This window comes from Vanessa atalanta, chromosome 7 (assembly GCF_905147765.1).
Source record: "Vanessa atalanta chromosome 7, ilVanAtal1.2, whole genome shotgun sequence".
NCBI classification, from domain to species: Eukaryota; Metazoa; Arthropoda; class Insecta; order Lepidoptera; family Nymphalidae; genus Vanessa; species Vanessa atalanta.
The window spans coordinates 10401336-10427449 of NC_061877.1; the positions used below are offsets into that span (position 1 = coordinate 10401336).

Genomic DNA, 26114 nt, shown 5'->3' on the forward strand with positions numbered 1-26114 from the left:
GGAACCGGTACACCTCCGCGAGCACCTCCGCCTGGAGCTCCCAGGGAGGATCGCCCGCGAGAAGTGTCGCCGCAGTCCATGACACCGTACGGTACCCTCTGATGCCTCTCACCGCTATGACCCTCTGCGGCTTCCGCAGCAGGGCCCGATTGTGAGCGGTGAGGGCGTCAACCCAGATCGGAGCACCGTACAGCGCCATCGACCTCACTACGCCGGAATAAAGACGCCGGCATAGCGATCCCGGTCCTCCCACATTCGGAAGGAGGCGGCCGAGAGCGGCGGCGGCGTTGATGAGCCTCGGGCCGAGATGGACAAAATGCTGCCCGAAGCTCCATCGACCGTCCAGGATGAGGCCCAGATACTTCATCTGGGCCTGCACCTTGATCACCGTCCCCCGGACGGTGATACTCGCCCCTCGTGGGGGTCCTTTCCGTGGACCGTGGAATAGAAGGGCCTCCGTTTTATTTATGGAGACCCTCAAGCCCAGCATTCCCATACGGTCCACGGTGAGAGCCGTTCCGACCTCGGCGAGGCGAGCTGCTTCCCGAAAGTCCCGCCCAGTCGCCGTGATGAGGGTGTCATTAGCGTAACACAACACTCCCATCCCGGGAAGGACGGGAGCTCGCAGGAGCCAGTCGAAACCGACATTCCACAAAATTGGGCCGAGAACCGACCCCTGTGGAACGCCGCAACCTACCCGACGCCGGACCAACCGCCCATCGACCCCCGCCCAGAGGACCTCCCTGTCCTGGAGGTACACCTCCAGTAGCCTCCTGAGATAGGTCGGCACCCCATGGTATCGGAGTGCCTCCCGTATCGTCTCGAAAGGGAGACTGTCGAAGGCGTTCGCCACGTCGAGTGACACCGCCAGGATGACTTGCCCCCGGGCTACCGCTTCCGTCGTCCGAGTCTTCAGGGCGTTCAGAGCGTCGACCGTCGACCGGCCCGCCCTGAACCCGTACTGAGCCTCTGAGAGACCCGGACCGACCTCCTCGAGGTGCTGAACGAGACGGGCTGCGAGGATCTTCTCGAAAAGTTTTCCCGTCTCGTTCAGCAACACAATTGGCCTGTATGCCGAATCCATCGGCCGACCTTCCTTCGGCAACAGGACCAATTTCCCTTCTTTCCAAGGCTTCGGAAACTGCCCGCTGCACAGGCACTCGTCGAACAGCTCCCGAAGCCTTGCACCCAGGAATTCCAGGGCGTCGCACAGAACACGCCCTGGAACCCCGTCCGGACCCGGCGCCGTGTTCCTGGCCCTCAAGCGGCCGAGGGCCATCTCCATCTCCCGCTCCGTGGTCAGTGGTGGAGCCACTGCGTCTTCGATCACGGAGCTGGCCATCTGTGGAGGGACATGCTCGCCTGGATGGGGGAAGAGTTCCCCGACCAGGCGTAGGAGGAGTTCCGGCGGCATCGTCTCAGTGACGGGGGCGCCTTGGTTGCGGAACTTCCCGCGCACACCGCGATACGGGCGCTCGATTGAGACCCGCCAGAAGCTCCTCCCTGGCCTTCTCCTTAGCCTTGCTTATCGCCAGCTGCAGATCTTTTTTCAGCTGGCGATAAGCATCCAGCATCTGTCTCTCCAAATCCGTGTCGAGGCCTTCGACAGCGGACGTAGGCCCTCCGCGCCCGGCAGCAATTCGCCCGAAGGTCGGCGATTTCGGGTGACCACCAATAGACGTGCCGTCGCGGAACCCTGCGCCGGGTCCGAGGCATGGCCGCATCGCAGACTTCCTTGAGCGAACTGCGCATGCGGCCCGCCAGCTCCTCTGCGTTAGCGCCCTCCGTCCTCCCTGCGGAAACCCCACCGCTGCACGATCGCGGCCTCCTTGACCAGTTCTCGATCGACCTGGCCGAGAGACCACCTCGGCAGCGTGGTCGGCACCCTCTGGGGTTCCGCCGGCCTGCGAGAGGTGGAGATCTCAAATCGGATGTAGCGGTGATCCGATAGAGTCTCCACCTCCTCCTCCACTCTCCAATCGACCACTCTGCGTGCTACGACAGGGGTGGCGAACGAAACGTCCACCACGGAACCCCCCTGTTGGCGCACGCAGGTGTGAACCTGCCCCTTGTTGAGAAGGGACAGGTCGGAGAGCAGTGCCCACACCTGGACGGCCCTTCCTCGCGGATTTGTGGCAGGGTTGCCCCAGGCACGCGACTTTGCGTTTAGGTCACCAAGAACCACTGTCGGTTTAGGCGACTGCCTGGCCACCGCAGATCTGACGAAGCCGAGATAGATCTCGAACTCAGCCAGGCTGCGGTTCGGGGAGAAGTACGTTCCAACGACCACGTACTCCCCCCACCCCACCACTACGTAACCCGAGCCCCTTTCAACGAGTGAGATAGAGGGACCCGTTCCGCTTTTCGCGAGGACCGCCACGGTACCATCCGAGTCCCCTACCCAATGAGGTAGGGGCGGGACATAATAGGGCTCGCAGGCCACCGCCAGATCGATCCCCCACTCCGCCATGGACTGCAGTAGTAGGTCCTGAGCCCCGGCGCAATGGTTGATATTAGCCTGAAGGAAGCTGAATTGTGCGCTCATGTTGACATTGCAGCTTCCTCCTCTGCTGGGCGCTGTCCGACGTTGGTGGTGGACTGGGTGCCTAAGGCCACCTTACCTTTCGTGTTTGGGGGATTACATTCCTTTGACCCCATCATGTGTCCGGAAGGCTTGCCAGCGTCTGTGCACACCGCACAGCACAGCTTCCCGGTGCATTCAGCCGATTTGTGACCATCAGCGCCGCACCGGAAGCAAAGGCTCCCTCGATCCGCACTAAATGGGCATAGCATCCTGGTATGGCCAAGGCCCATGCATTTGTAGCAACGCAGAGGGCGCTGCTCCAGCACGTAAACCCTGGCCGAGCTCCACCCAACCAAGAGCCGACCGGCGTCAGATAGTTTCTTCGCCGCAGCTATTGGGCATGTCACGCGGACCATACCCATGTAACTGTGCGCACGTGCAATTTCTCCACACCTTATCACTTCAGTGGGACAGTTACCCTCGCGAGCGACTGCCGCGATGATCTTATCTTTGGTGACGGAGTCGTCTAGCCCCGTCAACTTTATGTCCACTTTCCGTATGGGATGGACGACGTTGGCCACCCCATCCAACACTGTGCGGAGTTTGTCGGCTAGTTTTTCTACTTGGCTCGACTGTGCTCTCGGCAGCTCCAGCACCTGGCCCCCGTCGCCGAGCGTCGGACTTTTAACCCGCCATTGATCCCGAGTTCCTGCAATTTTATGCCTTGCTCAGCGCGTTCCAAGACCTGGGCATATGTGACACCTTTCTGCTCCGCTTCCGGCTGCAGCGTAACCACCACTGCAGCTGTACGAGGAGCAGTCAGCTTTGGCTTAACCGCTTGAGGTGCCAACTAATATTATATGGCCTTTATTAATTAAGGAATTACTAAAATTCCTATTTATCTAATTTTAAGCTTATCACTTGTGTTAGGAGTGGGTAAGCCCAAGAGGTCAGGATCGATCCTGCACCTTTTTTCATCGCTAGCCAGTAAACCATAGCGCTGTTGGATGCATAAATTAATATTATAAATGCAAAAGTTACTGTGTTGAAAGCGTAACAAATAGACAGACAGTTCACGGCAAAACCACAGAACCAAATTTGTTGAAATTATGAAGTAAGCTTGAAACCCAAGGAAGAACTCAGGCTAATTTTTATACCCAACGCTTGACGGCAAACCCCTAAAATGTGAGAGAAGTCGTATGCAACAGATAGTTTTATTAATATAATTTTCATAGGCAGTTTACAGTTTCTTTTTTTTAAGCTGTTTCGATTCAGTTTGTTTCTTAAATAATATAATGCAACCATTATCTCTATGGCTCTATGAATATATACGTTTGCCTGTTTTTTCGTTTTCTTCTCACCATACACAAGACACATCATAGCACCAAATAAAGCACGTAATTCAAAACCTAATAGAAATAAATAAATTTTCACTTTGATTAATATTTTACGATTAAAACTTCCCAGCTTTCTTAGTTTACTGCTCGCTTACAGTAAACATGGAAAATTTAATGAACAGTCAAGCATAATTTAATTAATTTTCTATTAAAAGGTTTTATATTTGATAGAGAACTATTTGAAGTCGGTGCCAAGCCCTTGAAGAATATATTTTTTGGCATATTTACGTACCGACTAGAATAAGTTCATCGTTGTTATTAAATAACATAATTTGTAAGTACTTCATTGTAATTCATTACATTAGTGGTTTTAATTGTATTTGTTATTAATAAATTGTTTAATTTGCTATGTGAAATATTCTAACAAATTCTTTGGGCTTGGCACCGACTACAGATAGTTTTATTTTTATTTTTTTATTTTATTTTATTTAATAAGTACACTAACAATATACATATTAATTGATGGTTTACACAACATCCAAAAAAAGAAAATCAACTTCTGATATGTACATCGATTACAAGTGTACATAACATTCACAGTGTATGGTGTCAACATGTAAAATAAAGTTTAAATTAAGTTGAAATTAAAATATATTATACAATTTATAAAAGATTATTGGCCTATGCTATCGTCGTTTACAAACACAATAACTACATATTATAAAAGAAAAACAAAAAAAAATTTTTATTATATGTTTTCACAACACATATAATAAAAAACCTTTTAATAAAAACAAAAACAATTAAATGGATATGAACTGTGCAATTTTAAAAATATTGATTAATATAAATGCTTAATAGTATACAATCGAGATCTACATTAATGTTTGTGTTATACTGCGTTAGTAGTTAGTACTTATATTACATAAACTAACGGACTAAAAATGGTTTAGAAATTATTTGATGCGGATTAATTACGTTTTGAGTTCCGGTTTGATTTATCTGTTATAGTTTTTCCACATTCACCAAATAATTCGGAACAATGATTTTTGTCTATCAACTATGTAAAAATATTTGGAAAACGTATAGTTTACAAATTATAGCAGTTTTTATATATATGGATACACAATGGAGTATCGTCGTGGAAAAAGCTGTAAATTTTCTCCTCAACCGGGGAGCAACTGGTTCACAGGAGTAGATTATAATTTTTTTTTTAATTTATGATACGGGCAAACTGGCCACTGATAGGCACTCTGAGTAATTTTCACCATTCATAATAACCTTGGGAAATAAGATAGATGTTATATTCCTTGTACTTTTAGATACACTGACTCACTCACCCGTCAAACCGCAAGACAATCATATTAAGTAATGCTATTTAGAGGTAAAATAAATGAGTTGGTGGCCACAAATTAAAAACGTTAAAGGACGTTTAAGGACGATTCCTCTTTACTTATTTATATTACATATTATATGAAGAGGTATGTTCAATAAAACGTTCATACCCCAAATATATACTACTAGTACTGTTCAAAGCTATTTCAGTATCAAAATACCAGTGATACTTCTGTTTAATATTGTAATCGTAAAAGTGCGTGTGATAGTTACATTAAATAGGAACTGTAGACTTAGACACGCAATCCATAGTATTCCAATTATTTTAAGTAATACTGGATGGATGGAATAGAATGGATTTACTGGATCTCAACCCGTGGGTGAAAAGGTAGATTTTTTTAAAGTGCTTTCATTGTGCTCGTAAGTGTATCAGCCAATTGTATGGAAGTGGGGAAACAAACTTATGTAAATGGATTCGCAATCTGTATTTGTGACAAACGAACGGCAGTAAAATTTAGTCAATCCTTTTCATGTTTCCAGTTCACCGCGTCGATCCCAAATTTATAGATTGAACGGAAGTGATTGATTGTGGACTAATCTATACTTATATTATAAATGCAGAAGTAGCTCTGTCAGTAACCTCATCACGCTTAAACCTCTGAGCTGATTTAGATGAAATTTGGTTGGATGTATTTTTATTTATCCTCGAGACATTTAAGGTGACGTTTGTTGTTCTAAAGGTAAAGTTGTATAAATTAGTCGCGGGTAAAGTCTCGGGTCCAGCTAGCACAATATATTTACTAAATTTTCTTAGTTATTGCTTTATATAAATATAAGGTAACAGCCTGTTAATGTTCCATTAGCTACAGGCTTCTACTCCTCATAAGTAGAAGGTTTCGGAACTTATTCCAATAAGTGCCAAACGAAACGTTGATAAAAATGTACTACAGATATGAATTTCTCACGATGTTTTTTTCACCAGCAAGCACTAGATACATTAAAAATGCAAATTAAAAATAGGAAAACTCATTTCCTGCTGCCTGCTTGTCTGGGTTCGAACCTCAATTTTCCGTCGAGAATTCACGTATCTACGACACTGGAACATAACGGCATAATCCATAGTCTGTGTCTGAAAGATATAATTATAAACTCATATTGTCTTTGACAGAGAAGTTTTCAGTAGTTCTCAGATGTGAAATTAATTATTTTCAATGATGTTAGGTCGTAAGTAACCAAAATATAATTTAGGCAAGTTATTTAAGCTGTATCAGCTTTGTTAATAAATTTAGTATATTCGTATGTATTAAGATTTAATATTAAGATTTAATTACTATTTTACTATCGGTATAAACACTAGTGAAGTAATATCGCAATGACGCAAGACTCGGTAGAAATATATTGTGTGTTCGTTTTATCGGCAATTTGAATAGGGTACGTAATATTTCCGATGCGATTATTTTATGAATTATTTAATAAAGAGCTTTATATCATAGATTAGATCACATAAATCAATACACAAGAGACAGTAAAGCTATGATATAAATATCGATATCAGTATACGCGCATCATTGATTCTTTTGATTGAAGAAGTGCGCGTGGGTGGCAATCGTGCGTAATTTCGTTTAAAAAAAGCAGCAGCAAAAGTAGCATTCTTGCCACCATTCCACGCGGTCAAGATTTGTGCAGTAACTTTTCTTAATATTTATTTGTGTAAATACGAAAAAGTCTGGCCAGTTCTTTTACTTGAACTTGGCTTGACACGCTACCGCGTGTCTAGATTTAATGAAATTATTAAAATAAATGACACACAAAGCATAGCCTAGAAAGGATAATTTTGGGTACAGGAATTCCTTATGAAATATAGGTGACCACTAAGAAAGGTATTTTCAAAGTATAAAAGTTTGACATATTTGAAAGTTAGAATAATGGATGATGGAATCGGTGTTTAGGCTTTTATTTATGACTAGAAGATATTCGGTATAGTGTTCTAATATCTTGATACTTAAATTTACATATTTAGAGGGTGAATAATTTCGATGAATGATGAATATCCATCTACAGTTTATACGCCATAGGTTATAAGGCTAGTTTAAACATAGATTAAGTATATCAAAATTATCATCCAACAATCTATGCCATATTAAAAGTACATAAAAAAAAATAATGATCTCTACGTTAATTTAATAAAAAAATAATCATTGGATAATATACTCCAAAGATATCATAAAATGTTACAAGTTGGTAATCCTAAAATTAATTGATTCTATTCACGAAACGGCTTTATCAAATAACCATGACTATGATAATATTTTAAGTTTAAGCTTTTTTTTTTAAAAATAATAATAATATAATTGTCTGAATAAAAATATTATTACGACATCGTATACATTGAACATATAACATGATGTTTAAGTCGTCTCTATTTGAAATTAGACCTCTCATATATAAAAGTATATACTTAAAGTCTAAAAAAAAATTAAAGTATATTCTTTGGTACCATAAATAAATAAATTTAAGCTTACAACCCTGGTTTTTTTTTTCTAATATTGCGTGTTCGTGTGAGTGTAGGTATATGACAAAATGCCATATGTTTGTGTAATAATAATGTGTAAATATGTTTATTTAGTAGATTTTTAGTGTCATAATATAATTTTTTAAGTAATCAATCTTGAAAAGTTTTTGATTTTATCATTTTTAAGAAGGGTTGTATTTAAAGCTTTATTCATTTTATTGTGAGGCCTAATGATGATAAAGGACTGTTTATTTAAATAATTAATTGTCATAACAAAAACATAAAAGCAATTGCTGGAAATGGGAGTTCTTTGTTTTAACCTTAAAGACTTAGAATGGACAATGTCGTTGCTTAACAAAGGAGAGTGCTTAAATTTTGATTAAATACTGTAATAAAATATTTCGATGTTTCAATCAAAGTAATAACATTTATATACATATATATATTACTACTGATTGATAAAATTGATAAATATTTAATAAATATTTCCGAAGAATTTCTAAATTGACGTCATTTACGAAGGGCGTTCATTTTCATTCAGTAACAAATATAAAAATAATTAAATATTTTTCCTTTTGTTTATAAATAACTGCTCTCTGAGGCTCGACGCTCGTTTATATTGATGTCATTTAGGTAGGCAGACTAGCAGATGGGACACCAGATGGTATGTGGTCACCACGGCCTAATTAAATTATTAATATCAAAATATTAAATCAAAATGAACATTTCATAAATAAATTAATGTTATATCCCAATTAATATTATGAATGCGAAAGAGAGTATGTTTACATGTTACGCATACACGTCACAACTACTAAACCGATCAACATAACATTTTGCGTATACGTCAGGAATACAGAAATAGACATCCCTCTGTCCTAAATACTATCTGACACCCACGCGTTCGGAAAATAATAGTATATAAACTTTATCAATAAACGGCCTATGTAACAATAAAACTCTTCAGCTTTATATATTAGTACCTATATATTTAAATAATTATTATTATTTCGATGATCGTTGAGTTAATCATACGTTATCATAAGTTATATTTGCTAGAAATCAAATATAAATTGTAACTATATTATATGTAACATTTTTGAATCGTCATGATACAGGCTTAAATTAAACGTAAAGTTATATCCGCTTCACAATGTAGATTCTAGTGAGAACTAACTGTATACAATTAAAATTTATATCTCCTGTATGGAAATCAACGAATACGAGCTCCGCACTTTTTTCGTTTATATGTCCTTGTAGTGTGTAGTAGGCCTTATCTATTAATGTTTCAACAAAGGATTTAAATATATAGATTATCATTATGAGCATAAATTCAACTAAATATTAATTAAAGGCACTTCAATGAGAATCCAAATTAACAACATATACTCGTCATGCATCCTGCATGCAACATACGTTTCCAAGAATTTATTTTATAAATGGAATGGTTATTAAATAATTAAACGTATAAATAAAATTGATTTTTTAAAATGAGTTCGTAATTTGCCAATCTAAAAATAGTAGTTGGTATTTGACTTGTGTTTAGATAAAAGTCAAGTATACAACCTTTTTTAGAAATTCATACCCTATGGGGGAATAAAATATTCGAATTTATTTTGGGGACGATTCGTAGAAGAATCCCATAATCTTTATACTTAGCAACGTGTAAGTTCTGTGATCTTACATCAGTTTATCTTCTCGGAACGGACGGATAGTTTGTGTGAATATATGCTTATCTAGTTGATTTTCCAAGACAAAGGTACATACTAAGCAGACTGCGGTTCTATTGACTGCTTCGGTTCTTGAAACTGCTATCTCTCCTTTAGAACTTTAGTAATCCCAGACCGCACGTTTTAACGTAGACTCATAAGTGTCGCATCACGTTGGGTATATATTTTCACTGTAATGGAATTTTGGTAAGTATTTATTATAAAATTAAAAAATGTTACAGATCTGTTTAGTCATGAAGACGGGTGCCTTCTCGTTAATAGGGTTCCTGTCAAGATGTTCCTAGTGAAATAGTTTTTACCTGGTGGTAGAGCTTTGTACACGCCCGTTTGGTTCGATACCATCCTCTTTTCAAGTATTCTGCCGTTAAAAAGTAATGCTTAGTATTGTTGTATTCCGGTTTGAGTCAGCCAATGTAACTAGAAGAAGAGATAAATAATCTTAATTCCCAAGGTTAGGAGCGCTTTGCCGATGTAAGGTATGGTTAATATTTCTTACAACGAAAATGTCTATGGACGGTGGTGACCACTTAAAATCAAGTGGCCTATTGCCCTATTCCATAAAAAAGCTATAATTTAAAAATATAAAATCATAAACAAGGCGAAAACTCTACCAACAAATTGTCGCTTTATCGCAATCGATCAAAACGTAATCGTCGCCATGTAGCCGTTTTCTTATGCTACTACAAACACAACAATCCAGTTTCAGTTCGGTCGAAATTGTATCAAAATTTCATCGGGATTGTATAGTAACTGATGTAAATTGACCATCAGTTACGATTAAGCTGAAGTTTATTTTTGTGAGGAATTTTCGAAGTTGGATCGGAATGGAAAGATTTGTTAGTAGAATTAGCCCCCAAGACAGGCACTGGGTTAAATAATTATCGGCATACCTTAACGAGTATATTATTCCATACAAATTTGTTTTTCTTTATTGTCTTCGTATTTACATTAATCATCTCACGCACACTAAGATATCTTGTTAGTACTCATACTAACGCACACCGATAATTATTTTAGCATGCCGTTGCTCGCCTTCCTGAATAGGTCTATACTATGTATGAAAAATAAAGGATAGATTTGCAACAACGCTTTTGTAATATAAACGAGACAATGAATAAGTGTTTGCTGAAATTATTACATAACTAATTAGGGCTACCACAGAATGGTAACTAGTTTTGATGTGATGTGATGATTTGATGAGTTATTTTTTAATAAGCAGGAAATAATAATAGGTTGCAAGTGTAATTGTAATATGTTACCATAACCTTAACTTCATTCTTATTAAAAATTAATCAATTAAAACATCCACCATTAAAGTGTACTAAAGATTTAGATTTTGTGAAATTGGATCTTATGGGTTTATCCTTTTAGCGTAAGCAAGCATTACTCGTAGATATAAAAACATACTCCAAAGGTAATTGATTAAATAGTATAAACAAGAAAATACTATGTTAAGGTTTTTAGTTTAAATCGTAAAAAACAAATAAATACGAGGTAACTTTTTTTTTATTTCATCATGTGTCATATATTAAGTATACGGCAGCTAGCGCAGTCCCCGTTCTAAGGGTGACAAGGAGTTTACGTAACGCCTTTCAGTACAAAACCATTGTACGACGTTCTCTCTTAAGATTGGTTGATTGAACCTTTGCACTACGCTCAGTTTTTTAAGTATGAAAACGTACTATTTGACAAATTTAATAAATATATATGTATATGTAAATTTGTTCTCTATACTTATATTATAAATGCGAAAGTAACTCTGTCTGTATGTCTGTTGATGAAATTTGGTATGGAACATAAACATAGGCTATTTTTTCATGCAACCGAAGTACCGGGCGACAAGTTATTCATAGGTATTTCTTAAAATCTAATATTTTTTCAGCAATTGTGATTTTTAAGAGATTACTATTGATTTTTATTTTATGTATTGTTTTGAAGTGATGTTATGTATAAATAAACAAAAATAAATAAGTCAACACTAATGTATTATTACAGTGGTTAGAACGCGTGCATCTTAATCGATAATTTCGGGTTCAAACCCAAGCAAGCACCACTGAATTTTCATGTGCTTAATTTGTGTTTATAATTTACCTTGTGCTCGGCGGTGAAGGAAAACATCGTGAGGTAACCTGCATGTGTCTAATTTCAACACAATTCTGCCACATGTGTATTCCACCAACCCGCATTGGAGCAGCGTGGAGGAATATGCTCCAAAACCTTCTCCTTAAAGGGACAGGATTCCTTAACCTAGGTTTGGGAATTTTACAGGCTGTTAATGTATGTAATGTAATTTATTTCATAAATATTAACCTCTGCACAACTAGCTCACTCGATCCTAAGGATGCTGCACGACACTAATGTTAACTAATAAAACAATTAGGTACCACTGATCACCACGTTTATATGAAACTCTCCATAGTGCTATATAAAATCATTAGCGAATCTTGCCATCGCGATGTTGAAATGTCTACGATTTGACATAACGCCATCTAGTATCCATAACTAAAAATATATACATTAATTACGTATACAGCCCCTTTATAACGTATTCAAGCTTGACGTTACATTAATCTCCAATACTTTATTCGCAGTGCGATTCTGTAAGAATTTATTTCGTATCTTACCCGTGAAATGTTGACATTCGAATTACGGTGACACGCCATTTTGATACGTGTCTTATCTATTTCTAAAATAGATAATTATAATAAATGTCACATATCATATTCTGATATTTCATGTTCGTTTTCAGCGGTGAGTTTAAAGTTTCAAGTTACATCATACCTCTACTACACGAATTTCAACATTTTCACTAAATAGACGTCGGATTACTTATATATGTAAAATTCATTAGAATGAAATACACAAAAAATTTAATCACATCGGTGAAAGGATATTTTCCAATAAATCGTGAAATCAGGCGCCGTATAATTCGGCCCTGTTTTAGCCTTATATTGTCTTATTATTCAGTTCAATGATCAGGGCTTTCGATTGAAAACGTCCTTCCGGTTAAGTTTAACTCTATACCAGTAAATACAATATACTCATATCCCAATTATTTTTCATTAGGATTATAGGAACCTTAATTCATCTTTATCTTCTTCCTTTCGAAAATAATATGATCTATATTTAAAGAGAGTTTCTAATACTCATATGAATCGTTCGAATTCAAAATCAAAATATACTTTATTCAAGTAGGCTTTTACAAGCACTTTTGAATCGTTATTTAACAAACTATTTAAAGTAAAGCTACCACCGGTTCGGAATGTAGATTCTACCGAGAAAAACCAACAAGAAACTCAGTAGTTACTCTTTAATTAAGTGTAAAGTTTGTGTAATGGTTAATGAGATTGAGCCTGCGACTTTGTATTCGCTCGTATATCTTGAACCTATTGAAGGAGACAGTAACAGAATTGATTTCTGTAAATTTATATGTAAAAACAATGTTATTGATTAAAAATGATTACCTATGTATTTAAATCTTTTGTTTAAACTTTAATACACAAGACCTATTACACACTACAAGGATATTTGACAAAAAGCGTGGAGTTCGTATTCGTTGATTGTTGAGTGCTGCATTGATATAATTTCGGTGCATCTAATCCATATTGTCGAAATCCTATGTCTTCTCGTAACATGTCGATCATTCCTCGATATTCAGTGAAACTATAATTGTCACCAATGTGACAACTACCTTACAATTACCGTACAATTAATTACCTTACTTATGTAATTTCAAACAATAAATATATTGTTCAACGAAATATTATGTATACTAATTTCAGTATAGGTCAGTAATGTCGATTATATTTTTCCATTTATAATTATGCTTCTTTTACAAAAATGCTGGGGAAACGATGGACTCTTTAAATTTGTTTTTCATTGTTTAATTGAATTTGAAACTTTTCCTCTTTAAAAAGTTATGCATATTCCGAAAAAATGGAAATTAGTTGAAGCAAGTAAACACTAACTGACCCACCACAAACACGCGTGTGTAGTGGATCAGTTTCCATTCAAAACTGCTGTAGTTGTAAGATGAATTAATGTGGTTTACTGACGAATTAATTCTTAAAAAAGTGTTATAAACAATTGAGGAGTCATAGCTATACGAGTTTTATGGAAATAATTTTAATTTCCTAAGTAAAATAAAAGATAACAAAAAGTGTTATAGAGTGTAGCTATACGAGTATTATAGAATGAATTTTAATTTGTACTTCTAACTAAAATTAAAGACCTCTTTACTGGCCAGTATTATATAGTTAACGTAACAAATAATACTATACATATCCTGGGTCCTATTAGTGGTAAATTTTCAAAATAGTTACCAACGTGTGTGGAAATAGCTAATACGGTAATAAAACTTGTAATCATTTGGCAAGCAAACGAGTAACTTACACGAGTTACATTTAATATTATTAGTTGAAGGTGAGTCGGTGTACTTTCACCGAGAGCGTTAATATCGAACGATTTACTTTCAAGAATAAATGTCTTTTCTATCTCAACCAGTCGCGCCCATCTGTGAAGTTGATCCATTAAGCGAGCAATTTAACTAACACTCGAGCGTTTTGTTATTTTAAAACGTAGAAAAACGTTCCGCATTGACGTAAAAATATTTTGTTTATTTACGTTATGTATTTTTTTTTAACGCGAAGTTCTTCATTTAATTTTTTAATTGGTCCAATTTAGAACTGTCAGGTTCGTTACATTTAATTATTTTATGATTTTAATTCAATATCAATGTTGTTAGTGTTTTGTTTTTTTCATATTGTAACATTGTCGTAAACAATACTTTTTCTCAATCAGATTTAAATCTAAAGCATTAATTAAAAAAAGTTGCATTCTATTTTTAAAACGAAGAACACAACGTTATTTTTACAAATTAACCATTGCTTTCTATGATTATACGTTGGCGTTATATGATAGACACTAACGATCGAAAATTGAAGTATGAATATTTTAAAGTAATTAAAATACTAATAATAAAATGATATAGAAACGTCATACGAAATTGACTAGCACTAATGGAAGTAATGGAATGCATTTTGTAGTTGATTGATGCACTGTAATGGCTAGATGTGGCTTTAGCTGACACCCTCAATTAATCTTATTGATGTTAATGTTTGCGATGTTGTGTTCACTCCAATGCTTATATAAACGTTTGCTACGAGGGTTAAGGATTTACGTACATTCTCGCATTAGTTAAGACAAGAACTTAAAATATTTTTCAAAGGTATCTGAAGATATATTGTTATATGTTAGATATATAAACACAATACAGAATAAAGATTACATATTACGTATTGATATAGTTTTTTTATAAGGTTTTCAATTATAGGATTATACATGGAGTATTTTTCATGGACTAAGATAACTTATTACACAGCCAAAGCTTTATTTTTTATATGTGTATATTATTATGATAATAATATTTAAAAATAATAATATTAATAAAATACAATTATTGAGACACTCATTCTCCATAAGCTTAGAATGACAGTAAAGCCTTATTAAAATAGTACAAATATCTTATTAGAAAGTGTGCGCGTAGCCTTATCATACGAATAACAAGATTTAGCACAAGGTAGATTAACATTTGCATTGACGTTATCAGGAGTCTGACAAACGTCTAAGTGCTTTTGCGCTTTACAAGCAGAACTAATCATTTGAGTTTTAGTAACACCATAAAACCTAAATAAATGAAACAGACTGTTTTATTACATATTATTTAAATACCTTCAACATAAGCTTCTGTGTTTTGGTGCATTTTTTTTAAAAAGTAGTTATAATTTATTTATTAATTTAATTTATCGTTTCAAAATAATTGTACCAATTGTTTAAGGTAAAGGTAGGCGGACGGGTAAATGGGCCACCTGATGGTGAGTGGTCACCATCGCCCAAAAAATTGGCGCTGCAAGAAATATTAACCATTCCTTACATCGCCAACGTACCACCAACTTTGGATGGAAGATGTATCGTGTCTGTAGTTACATTAATTCACTCACTCTTCATACCGGAACACAATATACCAAGTATTGCTGTTTGGCAGTTAAATATTTTATGAGTAAATGGTACCTACCAAGACGGGCTTTCACAAAGAACTACCGTGAAGTTAATCATCATTACTTAAATATCATCATTTGCAGAATATTTTATGTGCCTGTGTTTTAATAAATAATTTAAATATTATATTTTATATAAAAAAAGTTTATGAGATATGAGTTTAATAGCTTTCGTATTTGTTCACTTTGTACGATAACTATTGTGTCGTTTCGATAAATCGTTGGCGTATCTTTTAAATGTTTTCATTTTAAAAACTATAAGGTAATTAATTCAAGGGTTAGATTCTATTTTATATATTTTATGGATAACCACTGCTTAGAATTACTCTGGATACCAAAATATTTTACAAGTTATTTAGACTTCGTAGTTGGCAGCTTAACGTCTCATCTGACTGTTTAGTGATAAGGAGGCGTGGGCGGCTCAGATATTATGCTAATTACTTGTGTTACGATATATAATATGTATCTTACTTAGAATAATTAAAAAATATTTGCTCATGAGAATAGCACAGTTCTTAAAACGTTCAGAATTTAACATATGCACGAGTAAATAGTCTAAATTTAGAGAAACATACAAGATTTGTGATCTTCAATGTTGAATTCTTTATTTGTAAGGATTACTGATTAAGTGTGTTCATGTTTGTTCACTTACGTAGATACATATGCTCGTGACAGTACCTTTTAGTTTGCGTATCTTATGTACCTGCGAATAGAAGCACCTGTAGTCCTATAAAGATTATGTGTTCAATTATATTCAGTTCAGGACGATTTCGTGAAGCGTCATAATTGCTTAATAAAATATAAATAATTGTTTGTAATTTTAATATATGTATATACAATGTATTTGTAGGTAGGTAGGTTACATATTATATGTAAAATAGTATCACGAATATATTTTATTAAATTTAAGTAGGTCTTATAAATCGCACAGCTTAAATGAAACAGAGATTAATTCGAAGTTTTATATCCTTCGCTGGACTTTTTTTCTCTATATGGTAAAACCCCTCAAAGTAATTATTTCAATATAAACATTCGTCTCATATTCCGAGTTATGTAACTGAGCCATTTATAAAAAACTTTTCTAGAACACGTAATACCGGGGTTAATTTTTCGTAGACAATAAAAATTGCAATTCAACGGGGCTAGCATTATTTTCTTTTAGTCTAAATTTCAGATGGTCATTTCGATTTGTACAGTAGCTATTTTTAATTTTGGTGTAATGCGTTATATCAGAATGAAAATAGAATTTAAATTAAGTTGAAATTGGCTAAAATATTAGGTATATTTATTTGGCAAAAACTGCATTAGGAGATCAAAATGCACTCAGACCAGTTTATTAATCTATGTTTACTTATTTTGTTCCCAGGTAATGTACAAAGCGAGTTCAATCCCAGAAGCTTTTAGAATATGATAGAATGGAAAAAAATGAAAAAAAAAATGGTTGTACGTCGCACACGCGTGTTATATTACAAATTGAAATTAATTGAATAGAAGGGAGATCCAATCTTTTTTATTTATTTTTTATTTTGCCTGTGTATAATAATCAGAATTCAAAAATATTTTGATAGCAGGTTTACGTGCACCCTCTTAGTATTACTAATAATAATTACCTTATTATACTTATAATTCAAAGTAATCAAAATAATTTATTTTTTTCTTTTTTTTTCGAGTAAAAATTAGTTTTTTCAAAGAGCTCTAAAAAGTATAATTGCACATAATATCTGCTTGACTAGAATAAATATATTTGAATTACATTAAGATAAATCTATTATACAAATATATAAAAATAATATGTTATTGATTTTGAAAAAGAAATGAAATCATAGGATATAAGAACTATTTTATATACTAAAATCATTCTACGCGTTGTGAGCCGTGCAATATCTTACTTTGGACATATACAACTAACAAGAAGAAAAAAAACACAAACAAGAGTTTATAAGGTAACAGAAAAAAATGTTTAGTATCATCATTGTTACAGTATTCACAACATAACAGTATTCTCACAACTTACACAATTTATTTAAGCGATGTTTTAATTTTAACAGGTTCTGACTTTTGATAAGCATGTTTAGAAGTTCCTGAAGTCTAGGATAATAAAATACAAACAGGCTGAGGCGACTTCAACGATAAAATTATATATTTTCTTTTTTTTTATGGCATAGGTTGGCGGACGAGCATATGCGCCACCTGGTGGTATCACGTGGTCATCACGGCCCATAGACAATGGCACTGTAAGAAATATTAACCATTCCTTAAATAGCCAATGCGCCACCAACCTTGGGAACAAAGTCATGTTATTTCCCTTGTGCCTGTAGTTACTCTGGCTCACTCACCATTCAAACCGGAACACAACAATACTGAGTACTGCACTGTTTAGCGGGTGGTACCTACCCAGACGGGCTTGCACAAAGCCCTGCCACCAATTGTTGTAAATTATAAGTTATGACTAAAATGGTACAAAAAATTAGTCAACAGATCAATGGATGTTTAAATTAATAGCGTGAAATTGAATGATATGCGGCTGCACTTTGCCATTATTGAATTACTTACTTACTTAATACTAAGCACGAGCGTGCTGATGCGAGCAGGTATTATTAAATATATACTCTGATATTGTAAGTAGTTTTACATTGTGATGGTGATAGACCATATAAATCACGCTTTTAAAGCAATTGTTTAAGCATATTGAAATTGAATATACATACTTCGATTTCTTGATTTCTTAGGCATGTAATCCGTACTTTATACGCAAGTGTGTCTGCTCACTTTATAAAATCAAAACTTCGGATTAACACAGGTAGATAGCTTGTACGGCAAGAATAAATTAAAGCTATGGAAGTTCGGATTTTTGTCTAGAGTAAGCCTTTGGTAGTTTTTGGAGCGGAACTCCTTCCAGCCTTTACATTGAATATTTTTTAATTTTACCAACTGATTGCAGTTTTTCAACGCTGCCGGCGATTTTCTTGGTGTCATTTTAATTAAAATGTTTGCTCTAGATGAAGTGAGTCATTAGTCTATGAGTAGCTATTAATATTGTACATTAATATAACTCATTGTTGATGAACTGGTACTGTGTGAATTTGGAATTATTTAGTAATCATTTTGCTACAAATAGTCACATTATAGAACGGCATGCCTTTAATACAATATTTTTGGTACCTATATATATATTTGTATTTCTCTTTTGTTCAATATTTTGTTTGTTAATTATTATTAGGTACAATAATAAGGCGTATTAACGGTCATGAATTCCTAATTTAGAGAAATCGTGTTCCGTATTTAGATCCTATACATATGACTATAGCATTTCGCTTTATCAGCTTTACTTACATAAGCAGCCCGTAAATGTCCCACTGCTGGGATAAAGGCCTCCTCTCCCTTTGAGGAGAAGGTTTGGAGCATATTCCACCACGCTGCTCCAATGCGGGTTAGCGGAATACACATGTGGCTGAATTTCGTTGAAATTAGACACATGCAGGTTTCCTCACGATGTTTTCCTTCACCGCCGAGCACGAGATGAATTATAAACACAAATTAAGCACTTGAAATTTCAGTGGTGCCTGCCTGGGTTTGAACCCGAAATCATCGGTTAAGATGCACGCGTTCTAACCACTGGGCCATCTCGGCTATACTTACTAAGCTAAGCTTTACTTACTAATATATTATTGTCTTTACGCTTTTTCTGGCGAGCCATGCGATCTTCGGTTAGTATTTGGTAACCGTGACTTGTGTAAAACGAAGGCAATATCTGTCTTTAAGTTTCTGAATCTTTCATGGGTATAATTGTTTTTAGACGTTACTGCGAATTTTTTACGTTTAGCCATAAGAAATCTCGTCGGTTCATCGATACCAAAAGTTGATGGGTCGACGACGGCATCAGTTAAATTGAATTGTTTGGTATGCTTTTTCAATGTACGGTTCTGTCCATTATTGCAGACAGGCAGGCCGTTTTGACTATATCTGTGGTTGTGCGAATATTTTTCGAAGCTTAAATTAAATAGTCCATTAGTAACCACTAGATGTAAGGTCAACCAGACACGTAAGTCAAAATCATTAATCGTCAAACCAGTACTAAATTCATTATGTTAAGCGTTAAATCATAACTAACAGCTTTAAAATTTATTATTTAGCGACGTGAAATGAACATACTTCCATCTCTTATAAGCTAGTTTAATATGTATGCTTAATGAAAACATCTAAATTCTTTAATATTATAAATACTGTTTTATTTCATAATATAATACAGGATGATACTCGCGTTAGGAGTTTATAGAGATGACTATTTGCGATCATTTTAAGCCCCATATGCATTATGCAAAAGAGAAATTTTAAAGAGCGACCTTAAGTCCAAATTCTTTGTCCGAATTCGAATACGAACTTTGTGGTAAATTTTTATTTAGTTGTTTTGAAATAAGTTCCTAGTTGTTATATATTTATGGAGAGCTAAGAAAACGGTAGTGTTATAAAAAGCTATTTTGTTCTCTTTTACACTACAATAGAAATGGTTATCGTGTGATACTCGCAATACATTCTGCCGTACGAGTTGTCCGTCACGATATCGGGCGTATAATTGCCGGCCTTGTCATCTTCCTATGTTCCATTAGGAGCAATTTGGAGATCAATCTTAGTATGGGCTTAAAAGTATTTCCGGTATGCATGGCAAGGTCAAAATCGAAATGATTTCAGCAGAGTAATCATTTACCTCTGTTCATCACTTGTTGTGGTGAAAAGCTAGGGTGGCTCAATAGTTAGAGCATCACAAACATAACTGATGTTGCAGGTTTAAGAAAAAAAAAATATAATTAGTTTTTGTTTCAAATTTATCTCAAGTCGGTGGTGAAGGACCATATAGTGAGAAATTTTATATTTATCTACTAAGCAGCATTGGAGCAGCGTTGTGCAATAAGCTTCCAGCCTCCTCAAAATGACAGTATTTCGGTTGAATATAATATACTAATAAACTATTTGAACATGTAATGCTACTTAGTAAATGCTTTAATTTCAAATTCTTCAATAACGACAAATATTCCAAGAGTGTCATGTGAAAATCGAACCCATGAGCGTTATAACAGAACTCATTTTCAGTGATGACTGCGTCTTCTAGTCTTCAATCAGTAAAATAATATGTTCATACAAGTAATATAACAAAACATATTCAGGTACAAATAATTGATTTTCAGAACAAGTTGTTAAAACTCCTCCAAACTTAGACGGCTTAATAATTCAGTCATAACTTGTGTCGGAAAAGCGTTTAGTATGAATTTTCGCGTACCTATATCAAGTAATATCCTTTAAAATGAAACAGCCAATCCAGTTTTCGATTCGAACTCGATTATTATTGACGCACGAGTTGTCAAAACTCATTTCAAGATGTATTTATATAGCTTTAAAACGTGCGTGTTACATGTACGTTTGAATTCTGATGCAAAATTTAAAATAAGTTTAAAAAGCACAGTGGGTATTTGAATAAAAAAATATATTTAATTTAAGGAGGTTTAATTATAAATTAACAAGATTCAATTAAACGTAAAGATGACACAGGTTCGGCTTTTACATTTCGCTGAGAATAACTGCACGAATTATTATGCCACACTTTTAATCCATTTTTATCTATACTTTATTTATTAAAAAAAAAAATGTGAACCCCAAAGATGCAACTATATATCATTGAATATCCGAACTGATGTACCCGATGGGATAGCCTCAGTCAGAAAACGAACTTTCTGAAATTGTAGAGTTTTTGGGTTAGTTTCATTGTCCATATCTGTAACCGTTAACAAAAAAATAATTCTGAAATGATTCAAGTATAAAATTTGACAGAACACCTTATTTTGTATCCAGATTTAGGATGACTCCCTTAATTGATTTACGAGAGCAGCCACAGACACTTAAATGCTAATCCAAAAGGAAGCTAGCATATGTCAATTTGCGGCCAAATATAATCAAATGATGAATTTACTATTTAACGTCACTTTAATAGTTTTTTTCATACATAGATTAAAAAATGCTTTTCCTGATATATAGTTCACGCAGTAGGTTTTCAAAAATATATATGTTTTCAAATATTAGTTTTTTTTATTTATTTTTTTAAAATGACAAACAAACATTTATGGTAATTGATTTTTATTTGATCGCACTTGAGGGGCCTATGTGTTAGGTCATGGTATAAGTTATCTATATTTCATGTTTCATTCAATTCTGTCCAACTTTTGTCATTGTTTAACAAACAGATACAAAATATCACATTGATAACACTAGCGATCCGTCCGCCAAATATGTGCACTTACCAAGAAAATATTTTTTTTTTTATTAGCATTAGCAGCCTGTAATTTTTTTCCCACTGGGCTAAAGGCCTCCTCTCCCTTTGCGGAGAAGGTTTGGAGCATATTCCACCACACTGCTCCAATGCGGGTTGGCGGAATACACATGTGGCAGAATTTCGTTGAAATAAGACACATGCAGGTTTCCTCACGATGTTTTCCTTCACCACCGAGCACGAGATGAATTATAAACACAAATTAAGCACATGAAAATTCAGTGGTGCCTGCCTGGGTTTGAACCCGAAATCATCGGTTAAGATGCACGCGTTCTAACCACTGGGCCATCTCGGCTCAAGAAAACATTAAGAAGGTATATTACATTATTTTATAAAATCTATTTTTTTACCTATTCCTTTGTATAAGTATGTCATAAATGAGAAATATGTATATTTTAAAATTGATTGGTTGTTGAGACGTCATTCTTTTATGAAACTAAATAACTCCACGGCTTATAGGTTCCAGTTAGGGGTTATTTGAAGCGCCAAGGTCAAAATGTTATTGCTACAGCCCGTTATCCAACCACCCATTTTAATCTGTATTTATGCCCAAGGTGATATATATCTGAATAAGGATTAATGAAATGAATTGGACAATATTAATTCCCAAATAACTTATGGTTTTTTACTTATCTGTAATAGATAAAATTCCTTTCTCTTTTTACCGCTTACAATTTTCTATTACAATGTTTTGATATATAATATATACAAAAGCAGTGTTTTGGATAATGCCCTGTCATAGCTCAGCCTCGTGCAATGGTGAGGAAAATTGCCTGTGTCGGCATTGAAACAAGGTAATAAGGTCCAAACCTTGTGCTCAAAAGATGGAGAGGCCTTAGCCTCACAGTGGAATTTTAATTACTTTATATATTTAACAATTATTCATGATTCGTTAGAATATCTCTCCACATATCATTTACATCTTAAATATAGCGATATCTCGAACTATCGAGCTATTTAGTTTAGTACATAAGACATCCGCAGGTAAGGTTTAATTCCGCACAAAGTAGAAGGTGAGGTAAATTGTACAGCATCCAAGAGGAAGACGTGTAATTGCAAGCTTACATTAACCAGGTCTTAATAAAACTTCAGGGTGCATGTACATTGCAGTACTCAGTGCAGTCTGACACAAATTAAATTAAACTATGGTTTTACATATGGAACTGAGTAGTTTCATTTGATTATTTTCTGCGGATCTATGGAATAAAAATATTAAGAATCCTTGCAAAGATTTTTTACAAGAACATTTTTCACGAATGAACTTATGAAGTATAAATTTTTATCCTTATAAATATAAAAATGTTTTTTTTTTGTATTGCTGGAAGGCAGTCAAACAGCAAAGGCATGAGTTTTAAGTAGCGTAGAAGGTGAAAGAAGCTCAGCGGGACTTGTCATTCGGCGTTAAACGGAGTTTCCGGCGCGGCATGCATTCAATGTAATTCATTCACATTGTAATGTTGCTGTGGAGTTAATGCTTGTTGACTTCCAGCCAGGATATATTACATACATATATAATTGTATTTAACAAACGTGACTGTATTTTTAGATGTTGAAAATGAGTAACTTCTGAGTTTCTTGCCGATTCTTCTCGATAGAACCTGCAACCGGTGGTAGCTTTACTAAATATGGTCTGTGGCCTACTTGAATAAAGTATATTTTGATTGTTTGATGGAAGTTCATGTTTCTCGCATGACAAAATAGGGATTTCTCATCAAATCAGTCGGAATAAAGCATTTCTATTTCATTTATTATCATGAAAATTTATGATAATTTAACATTCATAACCTCGAGACTCATTGTTATTTTGGCGCAGTTGTGATTTTTTTTCCATAGACGCAATTGTTACTAAATATATTTATGATTAGTCGTCGACCACGGTTTTGTTCGCGTTTTAGGTATAACAAGAATCCTATGTCCTTCCTTGGACTTCAAGCTTGCTTCAGACAGACTAAACATACAGACAGACAGACAGACTAGTATAGATTATATAAATTTTATTGCATCACTATCCTGTTGCCCTATAAACAGATGAAGTAAAAATGAAGTATTCCTTTAAATTACCAATTTTAAGGTATGTTAAAAAATAAAAAACAACGAAATTCACACAATTCTCTAGTTGACAATAGAAATGAAATAATTTATACGAAACAGTCCTAAAACTGTCACAATATTCTAGTATATCTATAAATACAAGGTCATAAATTATGTGAAAAGAATTACTGGGCGATTCAGGTGATTATGTGATTAATATGGATTAATAGTGACATTTGTGTGGGTATGCATTGCGTCATAACAAGCCTTGTATACGGAATGATACTAATACAACTGAAAAATACCTGTGTATAAATAGACTAGAAAATACGATATTAGTATCTCGTTAGTTTATTACGACTGATTAAATTTTTTTAATTTATTTATTATAGAGTTATGCGATTTTAATTTTCGGGGTTATACATAGGAAATCTTGAACTTGAACAAAAAATAATAATTGTGAATGCAGTTACTATAGTTCTTTTTTTATTATATAGATTGGTGGACGCGTACCTGATGGCAATCGGTCACAACCGCCCAAATACCTATATTGCCAGCGTCACTGACTTTTCAAACTCGAACACAAGAATAATAAGTATTGCTGTTTAACTGTAGAATATGTTGTGAGTAGGTGGTACCTTCAAATCGAAATGAAATCAATTTTTATTCAACTAAACTTCACAATGAAGCGTCAATATTTAAATACTACCACCGTTCCGGAAAGTAGCCTCCAGCGATACGAAACGGCAAGAAACTTGCATAGTTGCTCTTTTCAATTGAACAGATTTACAATAATTGTTGTCCTGTGATGGCACCCAAGCCAGATCCAGGCGTTTTTTTCTGAAGAGTATTCATTTAATGAATAATAATATTTATTTATTAATTTAGTCTTAATAAACTTTTTTAATTTTGTAAATGGTAAATTGATTACATTTTCCGGTATCTTATTATATATATGCGTATACCATTGCCCAAAATACGTCCTCTGTACCGTATGCAAACGGAAAGTTGGGGTTACAAGTTTATCTAGACACGCGGTAGCGTGTCAGCCAAGTTCTAGTAACAGAACTGGCGAGCAGCACCGTGTGTAATATTACACGAACCATTTGGAGCCACTTTTGACCTCCTCATAACTCAAAAACTATTTGACATAAATGTGTCAAATTTGGCTCATATATTGAGACTCGAGAGATACATATGTGTTCCAAATTTCAGAAACGCATCTCAAATGGTTTTTTAGATCTTAACGTCTAAAAATCGTCATTTTTATCACTGACTGACCTATAGATCAAAACTATAACCTACTTCCAGGTGACCTAGAAAGTTGAAATTTGGCATGCAAGTAGATAATTAGGCCAATATAAAGGAAAAAATCTGAGACTGGTAATTTTTTATCATTTTATTATAATTTTTTATAGTATGTATATCGTAACAGGAATGATTTAAGTTTGTACTCTAGCGCTACAAACGGGGATCCTTATTGCTTGGAAGAACAGTATCGAGCAAGCATGCTGATGTCAGCGAAGGACTGGTGAATGGGTCCAATGGAAAAATAGAGAAAGTAAATTGGGGACGTCGACAACAGCAATAGCGCACGTAAAATAACAATTCAATTTAAACATAATTTAATTTGCGAGCTAGAAGTCAAAACCAAGTTACAGATATTAAGTAATGTACATATATGTTCAAAGGAAACAATTCTCTATTTGCTTAGCATATTCTACTACTATACACAAATCACAAGGCCTTCGCCTTGACGGTGTTCTTTTCGACATAGGCTCCTCTATATTAAGTAAAGAGCAGGCTTACGTTGGCTTCTCTAGAGTTAAAAACTTAGATGTAGTACATCTTATCAATTTAGGTCCAAGTCAAATCAAGACACAAGAGAGCTCTATTGTAGAGTATAACCGTCTGCGCATGTTATACCACCCCTACTTGGGTAAATTAAGTATAAACAGAAAACGCGTAAAAAAACCCGGACACTGAATGGGCAATTCACTGAAACATTTCAGAGGTACCTATAAAAAAAATAAGAACGTATCAAAAAAAAGACAATTATACCCCGTAAACATAAGAAAATAGAATAGTTTAACAAAAACCATATGGTATTAATTTTGTTATTAATAAGTACCTACTAATAATTTATATACAAAAAGTAGTGATATCCCATCAAAAACATAAATGTAAAAATGAGAGCCAAGTTAAATATTATGATATATACCTTGGTTGTTGTCTTCAACGTCAAAAGAAGTGAGATCTAAATTTGTGCC

At 35.3% G+C, this 26114-nt stretch overlaps 2 protein-coding genes across 2 annotated transcripts in view; one reads left to right on the plus strand and one right to left on the minus strand.

Moving 5' to 3' along the window:
- LOC125065450 overlaps positions 1-2545 on the minus strand; it is a 28065-nt gene extending 25520 nt beyond the window's left edge. Inside the window, exon 1 of the mRNA XM_047673031.1 lies at positions 2108-2545. Within this exon, the coding sequence (XP_047528987.1) occupies positions 2108-2545 (438 nt within the window). The remainder of the gene's footprint in view (positions 1-2107) is intronic.
- LOC125065382 (tachykinin-like peptides receptor 99D) overlaps positions 1-26114 on the plus strand; it is a 117991-nt gene that overhangs the window by 22884 nt on the left and 68993 nt on the right. The window lies entirely within an intron of this gene.